We start from the raw sequence: 14,228 nt of genomic DNA, 5'->3' as shown, positions 1-14,228 counted from the left end.
AAAAATGTTTCAGACAAAAGCTGTATGGTATCTAGGGGGACATAAGATGGTGTCATTAGTTTGACCTTGAAGAGTTACATGAAGATCACGTGAAGGTCACTTCAATTTTTTTAAACGGAACACCCTATATATTTTTGCACATTCTTGTAGCTCATCTCGAGAGCTTTCCAAAACACTATAATAAAATTAGTTTTCATTAAGTACTTTCCGAGTTATGAGGCTTGAAATTATTAATTTTACATAACTTAATTTTACATAAACCGTAAAATATCTTGTAAAATATTCACTTCTCGATTATCTTATCTTAGTACTTTTATGTACAAAATAATGAGAGGAATTGGTGTAAAGAAAAAAACATAGTTGTTTGTAAGAAAAAAATATGTAATTTGCAATTAACAATTACATATTTTTTTTTTAAACAACTATGTGTTTTCTTTACACCAATTGATTCTTCTCATTATTTTGTACATAATATTAAGATAAGATAATCGAAAAATAAATATTTTACTAGATATTTATGGTTTATGCAAAATTAAGAAATGATTTCAAGCCTCATAACTCGAAAAGTACTCAATGAAGAAATACTTTATTATAGTGTTTTGGAAAGCTCTCGAGATAAACTACACGAATATGTAATAAAAAATAGGGAGTTCCATTTAAGAACTTGAAGGTGACCTTTATGTCATCTTCAAATGACTCTCCTATGTCAAATCATTGCCACTATCTGATGGTCCCCTTCAAGCCATACAACTTTTGTCTGAAACATTTCTTTCTGAAGTACATAGTTTATGAAATATTCGACCGGTCCGGGACTTTTGGGACACTCTGTATATCTTGTTGGACTATTTTAGTTCTAAAGCACAAGATTCGTTATTTTAATTAATCAATCAAATTTACTCGAAGCTTGGTAACCCAATGCAGGACGTTATTAATCGCACAGTGCAATCAAACTTTTACCATTTGAAGGGACATCCATATAATGCAGATTCACACATTTGGAGGATATTATACCTGCGTCATCTGTTGCGTGGTCGTCAGGATTCTCGCTAATGGACTGCAACAGACCGGTAACGTTTCTAGCAACGTAGGCCTGGAGTGTGTCAACAAGGGCTTCATGTATTTGGTATCAAAATCACCCCAAATTCTGGCGAGTAATGCTTTTTCGTTAGGCTTCGCAGCGGCACTACTTCCTGGCAATGCTCCATCCTGCATAGAATTATACTGTGAAATGCGAACAACGCATCAGTTATCCATCCTGTATGTGATTTTTTCATTTTTAAATGGACGCAACAAATCTTCAGATTATTCAGATACAGATAGCTCGCGTATTGAAAGAGAAAATTTAAATAATCCTCGCTTTAGAGCTAGGAAAAAAATGTAAGCGATAGTAACTGATGTATCAATAACATTCTCGTTTACTTGCATTTTTGTGTCTTATTTGTACTATTAGTTATGGAAACACATGCTTTATTTATCTCTCACGATGGCCGTCCCATATTGAGCTTGCCTGTGTAAATACTTGTTAATGAAATGTAATCTCCGTGTTTTCCAGCTACTCTTCGACATACAGAATGGATAACAAAAATCATACTGAAAAAAAAAACAAAACCAACGTAGCACGTGCAATCGATAAGTTCAATTGTAAAAAATAAAGTTGCAGCTTTCATATATTAGAGAGAATTTAATCATACAATAAAAAAATATTTGGGTGCATGCTATGGCAATAAAATACATGTTGGATTTTTAAAAAAATGGCCCTTCTAAAAAATGCTAGTTGTGCATGCAATTTTACAGAAAAGAGTGTTTAATATCGTGCTACGTGAATTATGTATAAAGAGTGGAGCATTTAAAAATTGCAAAGTGTATTCTCTGAAATTTGATGTCGTGCAAAAAGTTTTTGCACGAAATTTATAAGATTTTGAGGGAGAAAAGAAGTTGATAAATTGAACTCATTTAAAGTTCAAGTCATTAAAGTTCATTCATTAAAGTCTTCAAGATCATGAATGTCAACCTAAGTATTTTAAATGAAACTATCTAATTTTTTTATACAGGGTGTTTCAAACACCCCGTATCACAAATTTAAAAACTAGAGAAGTGGTTATTTCAAAAAAGTAAAAACATATTTTCTTTATAAATCGGGTGCGCTCTATCGAATGGTGATATTTTTAACTTCTGCTTCCGGTCGGAAATAGGCGATTCAGACCGGAAGTGGATTTTTTTTTAATGGAACATGGTATTTTTTATTGCATATTCTTGTAGCTTATTTCGAGAGCTTTCCAAAACACTATAATAAAATATTTTTCCATCAAGTATTTTTCGAGTTATGAGGCTTGAAATCATTTCTTAATTTTACATAAACCATAAAATATCTTGTCAAATATTCATTTGTCGATCTTACCTTAATACTTTTATGTATAAAATAATGAGAGGAATCAATATGTGTAAAGAAAACACATAATTGTTTCTAAGAAAAAATATGGAATTGTTAATTGCAAATTACATATTTTTTCTTAGAAACAACTATGTGTTTTCTTTACACCGATTGATTTCTCTCAATATTTTGTACATAAAAGTATTAAGGTAAGATAATCGAAAAATGAATACTTTACAAGATATTTTATGGTTTATGTAAAATTAAGAAATGATTTCAAGCCTCATAATTCGAAAAGTACTTCATAGAAAAATAATTTATTATAGTGTTTTGGAAAGCTGTCGAGGTTTAAGCTACAAGAATATGCAATAAAAAATACCATGTTCCAATAAAAAATACCATGTTTAAAAAAATACACTTCCGGTCTGAATCGCCTATTTCCGGCCGGAAGCAGAAGTTAAAAATATCACCATTCGATAGAGCACCCGATTTATAAAGAAAATATGTTTTTACTTTTTTGAGATAACCACTTCTCTAGTTTTTAAATAGATGGTACGGGTGATCTGGAACACCCTGTATAAATTGATTCTCATAATATTCGGCGTAAAAATGGATAAAAATGGCCAAAAATAGTTAACGAGATATACTTTATAATTATACTATATTAATTATATTTTATAAGATATACTTTATAATTATACTATATTAATTATACTTTAATATAATTTAATATATAATTTAATATAAAGATCATGTACATATAAAATATAGGTAATATTCGTTTTAAATATCGTAAACTATTCAAATTTTTGTCTTCCCACCTTTATAACTCTTTACACCGAATATTGCAAGTAATCAATTAAAAAATTAGAGTTGTTCCACTTCAAAGAAAATTAAATTTTCACATGACTTTAACACTTACATCCAAAATTAAATCAATATCTCTCTTCCGCTTTTTCCTTCATCGGACCAACCAAATAACTTTAATCTAAAACTTTTTTGTTATAATGTGTACTTTCAGAGATAATTCTAAATGTTCCACCCTGTATATATCCTTATACATACATACATATAGAATGAGGAAAACGTATGGAAACCTTTAAATTTTTCGAAAATTATGCATTTTAGAAACAAATGTTTCAGACAAAAGTTATAGAGTTTCAAGTAACGCATTATGTAGCAATATCAGTATGACCTTGAACTGCACCGTCAAGGTCACATAAAAATCAGTTCGAATTTTTTAAATGGAACCCCCTATTTTTTATTACACATTCTTAAAGCTTGTTTCAAGAACTTTCCAAAACACTATATTAAAGTGTTTTTTCATTTAGTACTTTTCAAGTTATGAGGCTTGAAATCACTTCTTAATTTTTCCTAAACCATACAATACTTAATAAAATATTCATTTTTTTATTATCTCATCTTCATACTTTTATGCATAAGATAATATGAAGAATCAATTGGTGTAAAGAAAACACAGAGTTGTTTCAAAGAAAAAATATTTTATTGTTTATGTAAAATTAAGAAATTATTTCGAGCCTTATAACTTGAAAAGTACTCACTGAAAAAATACTTTATTATAGTGTTTTGGAAAGCTCTTGAAACAAGCTACAAGAATATATAATAAAAAGTAAGGGATTCCATTTAAAAAATTCAAAGTGATTTTTATGTGACTTTGACGGTGCTATTCAAGGTTACACTATTGCTACGTAATGCATTACTTGAAACCTTACAACCTTTGTCTTAGAAACATTTGTTTCTAAAATGCATAGTTTTCGAAAAATTTAGGTGCTTCCATACTTTTTCCTCACCCTGTATATGCATACATATGTATATAAATATTATCAATATATCTTATATGCTTGCGTGGATAACGAATCAATCTGCGAGATATGGGTGCGTTATTCAAAAGTTGAAATACAGAAAAAGAAGAATCAATTTATTAATAATTCTGAATTCGTTAAACAAAGAGGAAAACGGTATATGTGTCAGTCAATCTATCTTTGTGATAACGTACCGGTAGACTTCTTTCCCTACGCACGTCCAGGTCATCGTAGTCAACCTCACCGCCAGACTATTAACATTGATAAATTAAATTGTCTCATATAATGCAGAGCGTTCGTTATTAGACGCGAACTATACAATATTCGCAAGTCGAGAGTTACAGACTGATATAATGATCATGCTTGACGATGAGATTTCAGATATACAGGGCTCGCAATTTCGGTGAGAGAGCCGAATTTCCAAATTTTCTTCAATTCGTAAAAAAATATGGTCTTATCGAAAAATTATTTTACAAAACTCTTGAAGCATATTTTATAAAAAATAATATAAAATACAAATTAATTAATTATAAAATTGTAAATTAATTAATTTTCTTCAATTCGTGAAAAAATGTGGTCTTATCGAAAAATCGAAAAATTACTTTACAAAACTCTTGGAGCATATTTTATAAAAAATAATATAAAATACAAATTAATTAATTATAAAATTGCAAATTAATTAATTTTCTTCAATTCGTAAAAAATGTGGTCTTATCGTAAAATCGAAAAATTACTTTACAAAACTCTTGAAGCATATTTTATAAAAAATAATATAAAATACAAATTAATTAATTATAAAATTGTAAATTAATTAATTATAAAATTAATCGATTATAAAATTCAGTCAGAAAATGCTTGCATATAAGATTTTTTTTCTATATCTATAGGAAAATCAAGCTCAACGATATTGCGCCAGTTTTGACCATCGATTCTGCACTAGCTAACTAATTTTTCGAATCTACGGGATATCTCACAATCATTTTCCAAAGGAGCAACAAACCAGCGGAAACATGAAACAGAACTTTCTTAATAACGAGGTTCAGCTGACTAATACGCACCCTAATGGTGTCCAGCAATTTGTACACCTAGATAGAAGCGATATTATGAAAGAAAGGGGATTGTATGCGGAAACGATGTAGCAATTAAGCTTACATGCTCAAATCTTCCCAAAGCAAACTTATACTTGTTTAAGTACCCGTTTATTCATCCCACATGCAATTTGCTTATATACAGGGTGGCCCCAAACGTTCTAGCCAGACTTTGAGATCTTATAGGAAATTCTGAACAAAAAATTTCCTATAAACATAAGTCGAGAAATGTTTCCTTAAGAAGTTATCGCTCAAAAACCTCTGATGAAGGAAGAGCAAAAGGTGAAAAGAAAATGAAATAAAAAGAAAATGAAATTAAATAAATTTCTTGAAAAAAACAATCAAAATAAAAAATAAAAATCATTTTCTTTTATGAAAATAAAATAATTTTTTTTTTAACTAATATTTTAGTAATAGCATGTAATAATAGAAAATGAATAAAGACGTTTTTCAAGAAATTTATTTAGTTTCATTTTCTTTTTATTTCATTTTCTTTTCATCTTTTCCTCTTTCAGCTCTTCCTTCATCAGAGGTTTTGAACGATAACTTCTTAAGGAAGCATTTTTCGACCCATGTTTATGGGAAATTTTTTGTTCAGAATTAAATTTCCTATAAGATCTCAAAGTCTGGCTGGAATGTTCGGGGCCACCCTGTATAATTATTTTTTTATCGCGTATATATTATCAAAAGTACGAGCAATTTAAAGATAATTATGATAATAAATAAATAAATAAATAATAATTATAATAATATAATTATATCATAATATAAATATATAATAATTAATTCTATGATTATTGTTAATATATAAATATATTATATATAAATAATATAATTATATTATTAATTAATAATATAATTATAATATTTATAAATAAATTATTCATAAATAATCTTTCAATTATCGAGCATAAAAGTCTTGCTTCATGCATAATCTCGCTGCATCACGATGTTTATCATAATTGTCACTACAGAGTCGTGTATATAATATTGAAATTGTAAAATATATGTAATAATATATTATTATTACATATACAGGGTGGCCCCGAACGTTCCAGCCAGACTTTGAGATCTTATAGGAAATTTAATTCTGAACAAAAAATTTCCCTTAAACATGGGTCGAAAAATGCTTCCTTAAAAAGTTATCGCTCAAAAACCTCTGATGAAGGAAGAGCAAAAGGTGAAAAGAAAATGAAATAAAAAGAAAATGAAACTAAATAAATTTCTTGAAAAAAACAATCAAAATAAAAAATAAAAATCTTTTTCTTTTATGAAAATAAAATAATTTTTTTTTAACTAATATTTTAGTAATAGCACGTAATAGTAGAAAATGAATAAAGACGTTTTTCAAGAAATTTATTTAGTTTCATTTTCTTTTTATTTCATTTTCTTTTCACCTTTTGCTCCTTCATCAGAGGTTTTTAAGCGATAACTTCTTAAGGAAGCATTTTTCGATCCATGTTTATAGGAAATTTTTTGTTCAGAATTAAATTTCATATAAGATCTCAAAGTCTGGCTGGAACGTTCAGGGCCACCCTGTATATTATTATGTAATAATCTATATTATCAGAGTTGGGAAGTAACGTTACATTTTTAATAACGCATTTAATCGTTACTTTAATTATTTCTATTTAATAAATCAGCATGAGCAGTTGTAATATTGAATATTAATTATACAGTGCTTATCCATGTTTTGATTCTACTCAATGAAATCAACGATTAGCTTAGTTGTATGAGTTAACAGAGTGTATGCAATGGCACGACCGCTTATTAAGTAGCAATGTAATTTGGTTTGATCCAAACTAATCACCATTATTGCTATTTAGTCACTATAAATAAAATATACCTATATGATATAACATTAATCGATTCAATCATAATTCTGTAATTTCTGATGTCTTGGCAATTGAAAAATTTATTCGTCTTGCAAAATATCTTGTAAATTTTTTGGAAAATTATATGCATTTTTCTGTTCTGATAAATCTAAAGTTTCTAAATTACAAAAATTGAAAAATTCAATATGAAGAATATTTTGGAATTCAATATGGAAAATAATGTTGAAATAATTTAATTATCGAACATAATAAGAATAAAATTATAAATTCAATTATGTATTTAATTTTAATATTACAGAAAATAACGAAAAAAATAACGGATCGTTTTTCTCAGGAACGAGTTACTTTTTGAAAAGTAATGATAGTGATAAGGCGTTATTTTTTTGAAGTAACATTCCCAACTTTGCATATTATCATGTAATAATATATTATTTAATATAATTGTTAAATATTATTATAAATACTATCGTTAAATATTATCGCGACGTCGTGTGTGTATATGTGAATGTACCCGTGTGCACAACTAATATATATGTGAAGATAGCATAAAGACGCAGCTATCTAATTCTGCATTGTCTACATAATAAGTATTAATTCTAAGTGCTACATTTATCTTAGAGATAAGAATCATATACTTACATTACGTGTTCCATTGTGAGAGAGTCCTTCTATTTCCTCATCTACTCCAACTCTATAAATATAAATAATAGTAAGGCATGCTATTGTAATAAATAATATGTATAATAAATTGTTATCGTTTGCAAGTGATTAAAGTGAAAATAATTTAATGCAAAAATGTAATGGAAGTAATTTAATGGAGATAAGAAATAAGAAATAAATTGGATTACTGAAAAAATTCATTCTTTTTTTTCTTCTATATACTTTTGAGATTGATTGATTTATATTAGTATAATTAAAGAAACAAATTTTTATGAACAATCCAATATTCACAATCGATTGAATAACAATAAAAAATGATAAAATGATAAATTAAGAGTTTTTAAATAATTTATATATATATATACTCACGGAATATTAAACCAACTTAAAAATTGTGTCGTTGCACCACCCTGCAGGATAACCGTCAATATTACAATTAGACTCGTTGTAGTGAGCATAGCTTGTCTAGCATCTGACACGGTATTCCTGATGGCGAGGGCGAAACTCATGGCGCCGCGTAATCCCGCAAAGAATAACATGTGTTGATAATTCAACGATATTTTTGGCTTTCGTGCCAAATTCAAGATGAAGGATAACGGGTACACATTGGCCGCACGGCCCAATAACGCGCACAACTGAAGACAATACGTCAAGGATATTTTAAATTCTCATCAATAATGTATCTCAATAATTGAGTATGTCATAAAATTTTAAACAACCGAACAAAAGTAAAGTTGGAAAACTCCAATAGAATAGAAAAAACCATAGTAAATTCCAATTTCTACTGTGCCAAACTTTATCCAAAATAAACTGAAATAATAAATAACTCAAATAAACTGACAAAACCTGTAAGTATAACTAATATGTAATTATGTTCAAATATATTTTTGTTTTAATTAATAAATCATACTAATTACATATACCATAGTTTATAAAGAATGAAATCAATCTAATAGCCTTTTTTAATTTAAATTAAATAATATAATATAATTATAATATATAATATAATTATAAATATAATATAATTAATTTAAATTAAATATATAAAATTTTTAGAACAAAAACTTTGAAGATATAAATGTTAAATTTTCTATTACAAATTTTTAATTTAATAAGAAAAATGCAATGAAATAAAATAATAATAGAATTAAAAATTTTTATCAATAGACTTGGTTTGCATTTATCTTTCAACATTTGTTAACAAAAACCTAATTTATTTGTTACATCGTCCTAATCTATTATGGATTTTATTTTGGATAAAGCTTAAATTAGAACTCTTTTAATTGATGAAAATCAATAAAAATGTCTTCTATTTAATATTTTTAATAGGAAAGATTAGTTTTTTTACCACTTTCTCTTCCGGAAAATACTATTGTTTATCTCACTGGCATAAATTTTATTAATTAAAAAATATGAAATTTTGTCAATCCTGAATAAAAGGCTCAAGAATGTTCAGTGATGCTGATACATCTTGCATATAAATAAGGATACAAATCCCGCGAAGATAAAGCCGGGATCGAAATGGTGCTTGGGAAAAGTGAACATCGAAACACCGATGTAACTGAATATGAAGTTCTCAGCTAAGAAATTCAACAATTCGAACAATTGTTTCGTGCGTTGACGCGAATCTGGGCTAAGATTGTTGTACGTATAATGAGCCTGGCAGATTCCACAGAATAGAACAGCGACAACGCCTGAAATTTCACGTAAAAGAGCGTCAGTATTAGATGAAAGATCAATTCCCAGATAAAGATGTTCAACTCTCTTCGAGAAAAGATTAATAAAAATAATTAAAATATTAACTGGTACATAAAAATTACCTGTAAGATCAGCAGCTTCGGCGATTAAAAACGTACTATAGGACATTAAGACGAATAATGCTGATTCTAGGAGGGGGAAATCCCGGACTCTGGTAAACTTTGTCAATAAAGCGGTGAGACAACCCATAGTAGCACCGATGAATAGAGACAGACTGAATATTCCTACAAAGTCTCCGAATGCTTGGAAGAACGCCACTGTCTCAAAACCGCCTGATCCCGACTGATATCGCTCGGCATAGTTCTGTATCGAGCTGAAACATCAAGATTTACGTTTTCGATATTACACGCTTGCGTTGCAACTTATTACTGTTATGTTAGGGAATATCTTGCACTTGCTCACCCGCTAAGTACAATAGCGACCGCATCGTTCAGCACACTTTCACCAAAGACCAGAGCATATAGATTAACGTCCACATGTAAGTCATTGAAAATTGATATTATCGTCAAGGGATCCGTGGGAGATATCAAAGCGCCGAAATATAAGGTATCGAGAAACGTAAACGACGTCGAGAGATGCGGTATCAGTTGCACGAAAGCATACATCAGAGCTCTGCAAAGATAATTGATTTATCAAAAGAATGACTCAGGAGTGAATTAAAAGAAAAACACGTTGTTTCTTTCGATTCGAACGAATGGCTCGAAGAAAGAAAGTAGATAAGCTCAATCAAAATATGACCTATACACATTATGATTTATGTAAACATAATATTTTCCTTGTTGCTAAGTGTCCATTAAATTTTTTTCCTAAATGTAGAATAAATATAATAATAAACAAAATATAAAATAATTAATATAAAATATAAAATTTAAAATAATTAATATAAATAAAATAATTAATATAAAATATAAAATAATTAATATAAAATATAAAATAATTAATATGAAATATAAAATAATTAATATAAAATATAAAATAATTAATATAAAATATAAAATATAAAAATATAAAATAACATAAAACAAAAACGTCCTTTATAAATATCCATGAAGTGGACAATAGTACAATATAAAATAACAGTGGAAACATTAAAAGAAAAGCTTACCCAATAACGAAAGCTGATATAGAAGTCCCTATCAAAGCATACATAAGAATTGCGCCCAGATTTCTAAAGAAGTATCTCTGTAAAAATTTATTATAAGTAAGAGTTATACGGATAAGAATATTTTATGCAACTCCTCTGATAAATAAGCAAAATATTACTCACTCGTTTCAAACTGTATCCTGCATGGAAAATGATGGGTGGCAGTATGATATTGAAAAATATTTCAGGATCAAAAGTCGCCTGCAACAACAAATGATTATATAATATCAATTAAAAATTAAAATGACCTGATATTTATTTATAGCTTGAAAATCAGCAAATAAGAACAGCTATTTTAGATAAATAATTTGCATCATTATCACGAATGACACATTTACCTTCAAGTCGATTTCACTATCTTCTTTATAAATTTCGCCACGAAACGAATATGCAAACGTTTTGTTTTTTATCATACCGCCGCCTTTATCTTCGGGGAAACGTAGCCACAGCGTGTCTGGTGGTACGGACTGATTGTATTTGCTTGTGTTGTCTGGAACCACTGGCATGTGCAAAATAGTACTGCTTGGTGTGAAACCATAGCGTATTATCGCTCCTATGATCAAACCTATAACAAAAAAAAATTTCAAAGAGAAAATAGACAATCTACAAATCTTTAATTCAGACAAAAATCATTCGTATTAACAATAAAATCACAACAAATTTACTTATCATTATCTATTAATCCTTAAATTTTAAAGGTAATATCTAGGCGAGATCTTCTGAAGATCTTACTGCTTTAAAATTACTTGCTATAAGAAACCTTTAAGTAAAATATTTTATATTTCATTATATTTCATTTATTTTATAATTCATTATTTATAAGTAAAATATTTTATTTGTATCACTAGCAGTAAGTTATATAAATTTTAAGTATATTATTTAATTAAGTATATTATTTAATTTTAAGTATATTATTTAATTCTTATAAATTGATTTAAAGAGAAAAAAATAATTTTGAAGAAATTTATATATAAAGAATTAAATATTCAAAAACTATCACAAAAAAGTAAGATACTTAAAGATAAGACTAATGCAAAAATTTTTAAACTATAATCCTTTACTGCAATTTGAAGATTTTTCTATCATATAAAATACTCTTACATCATTATTTACATCATTAGCAATAAGTTATATTTAAACATATTTAATTTTTATAGATTAATTTAAAAAAGAAAAAAAATAATTTTAAATACAAATCAACAATGATGAAAAGACGAGATCTGACCTCGAATGAATCAGCTCGAATCAACGATTGGAGAAGAATGTGATACAATTGGAAGCTTGGACCAATAATTGATGGATAATTGAGATAATAACAAGAAGGGAGCGAAAGAAAAAATACGTAACAAAGAATGGTCATCCCGTTGATAAAGACATACATATAAAATTTCAGAGTAAAAAATCGTCACGAAAAAAACAATATTTAGCAAAAATAAACTTGCAAAAATGTGAAAGCTATCCCTCGTAAAAAGGACAGATTGTCTTGAGGAATATAATATGACGCAATTTTAAGACTTAAATATGTAAGATACATTTACATCATTAGCAATAATGAGATGTGTTTTAAATTATTTATTTTTTACTTATGAGATGTTTTAAATTATTTATTTATTTATTTTTATTTATTTTTTATTTATTTTTTATTATTTAAATCTTATATTTAAGTATATTTAATTCCTGTAGATTAATATGGGAAAGAAATAATTTGGAAAAAATTTAAACAAAAAACTTTCAATGTAACAAATTATAAAAACCTTAAAAATAAATACTTAAAAATGAAATAAACGTGCAAAATGTGCAAGCTATCTCTTGCATGTATGAACGGTAAAAGGATGTGACAATTGATGTGACAATTTTGTCTGCGTCATACGCGACTCCTGGAGTTAGAAGAGTGTCAAGAATTATCGATAACAGACGACTCACCATAGATGACAGCTAAACCAGTTTCATGGAGAAACCTCAGACGGCGATGCTTGAACATCCATATCGTCAGAACGGTTAGAATCAATAAGAAAGTGTAGAGGAGGAGATTGAGGCTGTCGAGTCGATGCAACAGCTGCGCTTTGGCATCCAACTCGATGTCTGTCGCCGCCCCGTTGCATAATTCCGTGAGAAAAATACAAAGAGCTACGAGGAACAGCAATCGTACGGCGCCATTCGCCGCCATCTTCGCCTTTGACGTTTAGCTAACGAGCTAATGCTGATTGTACTCTTTTTACATAAAACCGGACTAACCAACCCGGCGAAAATAAAACAACCATTATCTAGGGAAAAATAAACTTATAGGGAGATCAGTTGATATTCCTGGAGGGCTCCATGAACTTAGTCCATAGACATCTATATAGACACTAGACTGCTAACTCCACCGAAATATGTGGTTCTGAAATGTATGTACAAAATTCTTGCACATGCGAAAGGGGGACACCAATATACAGGCCGGTATTCATAGTCCGATCTTATATTTAAGATCGTCTTAAGTCTGCTTGGAGGTTGACTTAAGACCTCAATCTAGGAATGGGCGATGTTCAAAATAAAATCGATTTTAATAACATCGATTTTTAAAAAAAGAATTGATTTTGAAAATCGATTTTCTAAACATAATAAAATCATAAGACATAAAAAAATCGACGAATCGATTAAGCGAATAAAAAAATTATTGATAAGTAGGGTTATTTTATTATAAGTAGGGTTATTATATTATTATTGAATTTTTTCATATTCCCCTATGTATAAACATAAAACCCGGAGATATGTTTGCTTAAATAAATACGAAATATGTATATATGTATACAATTAAAGAAATGTACTTTTCCTCATACAAGAAATAAATTTTGTTTGTTTGTTCTAAAATATTGCGTGCGTCCTAAATTTTTATGTAACAAAATCGAAATATATCCTTTCATAACGATGCGGCATCTGGCGCGGCTTACAACTGCCAATCAGGCCGATATTACATTTGTCGTACAACAAACTTTTTAAGTGGATTGATTGGCTGCAGTATAGAAAATTTCTGAAATCTTTTTGTAGCCAATCATGCGCTAAAAAGATTGTCGCACGACAAATGTAATATTGACCTCAGAAATTATCTTTTTTGGATCACTGGTCACTGGATGCGTTCAGAACACACAACAGTTAAGAAACGTTACTAGATGATTAATCTATATTATATCGCCATATAATATATAAAATCTAGTAATATAATCTAGTAAATCGACTGTTGTATGTTCTGAACGCGTTCAGTGACGCAAAAAAATAATCTCTGATTGGCTATTGTAGGCTGCGCCGAAAGCCACCTCGTGGTGTAGAAAAGATAGGTATAATTATTTCGATTTTGCCTCATAAAAATCGAAAATTGATTAATCGACCGACAAAAAAATCGATGAAATATAATCGATTATTTAAATTAAAGAATCGACATCACCGATTAATCGAAAAACATCGCCCATCCCTACCTCAATCAACCAATCAAACAGCTGCGTAGCATTTCAACTCGAACTTAAGACGATCTCAAATATAAGATCGAACTATGAATACCGGCCTAAGAATGCT

The 14,228-nt window shown here is 28.7% G+C and overlaps 1 protein-coding gene across 10 annotated transcripts in view; it reads right to left on the bottom strand.

Annotated features, from left to right (window-relative positions):
- The window catches only part of LOC105256520 (sodium/hydrogen exchanger 7), a 29,320-nt gene extending 16,441 nt beyond the window's left edge, over window positions 1–12,879 (bottom strand). For 7 of the 10 annotated variants that reach the window (XM_025409798.1, XM_011266484.3, XM_011266487.3 and 4 more), the window contains exons 1-11: window positions 12,603–12,879; window positions 11,018–11,244; window positions 10,803–10,880; window positions 10,641–10,717; window positions 9,938–10,147; window positions 9,598–9,848; window positions 9,269–9,471; window positions 8,147–8,412; window positions 7,757–7,808; window positions 4,389–4,445; window positions 1,012–1,221 (exon numbers count right to left, since the gene is read on the bottom strand). In XM_025409798.1, the coding sequence (XP_025265583.1) occupies window positions 1,012–1,221; window positions 4,389–4,445; window positions 7,757–7,808; window positions 8,147–8,412; window positions 9,269–9,471; window positions 9,598–9,848; window positions 9,938–10,147; window positions 10,641–10,717; window positions 10,803–10,880; window positions 11,018–11,244; window positions 12,603–12,846 (1,875 nt within the window). In that variant the 5' untranslated portion in view covers window positions 12,847–12,879. The remainder of the gene's footprint in view (window positions 1–1,011; window positions 1,222–4,388; window positions 4,446–7,756; window positions 7,809–8,146; window positions 8,413–9,268; window positions 9,472–9,597; window positions 9,849–9,937; window positions 10,148–10,640; window positions 10,718–10,802; window positions 10,881–11,017; window positions 11,245–12,602) is intronic. The other 3 variants (XM_011266481.3, XM_011266489.3, XM_011266486.3) reach the window with 3 other exon arrangements.
- Between the last annotated feature and the right edge of the window lie 1,349 nt (window positions 12,880–14,228).

This window comes from Camponotus floridanus, unplaced genomic scaffold (genome assembly GCF_003227725.1).
Source record: "Camponotus floridanus strain SB8 unplaced genomic scaffold, Cflo_v7.5 scaffold284, whole genome shotgun sequence".
NCBI lineage: Eukaryota > Metazoa > Arthropoda > Insecta > Hymenoptera > Formicidae > Camponotus > Camponotus floridanus.
The sequence above is the reverse complement of the archived record's forward strand: the minus strand, read 5'-3'. Positions and strand labels throughout refer to the sequence as shown.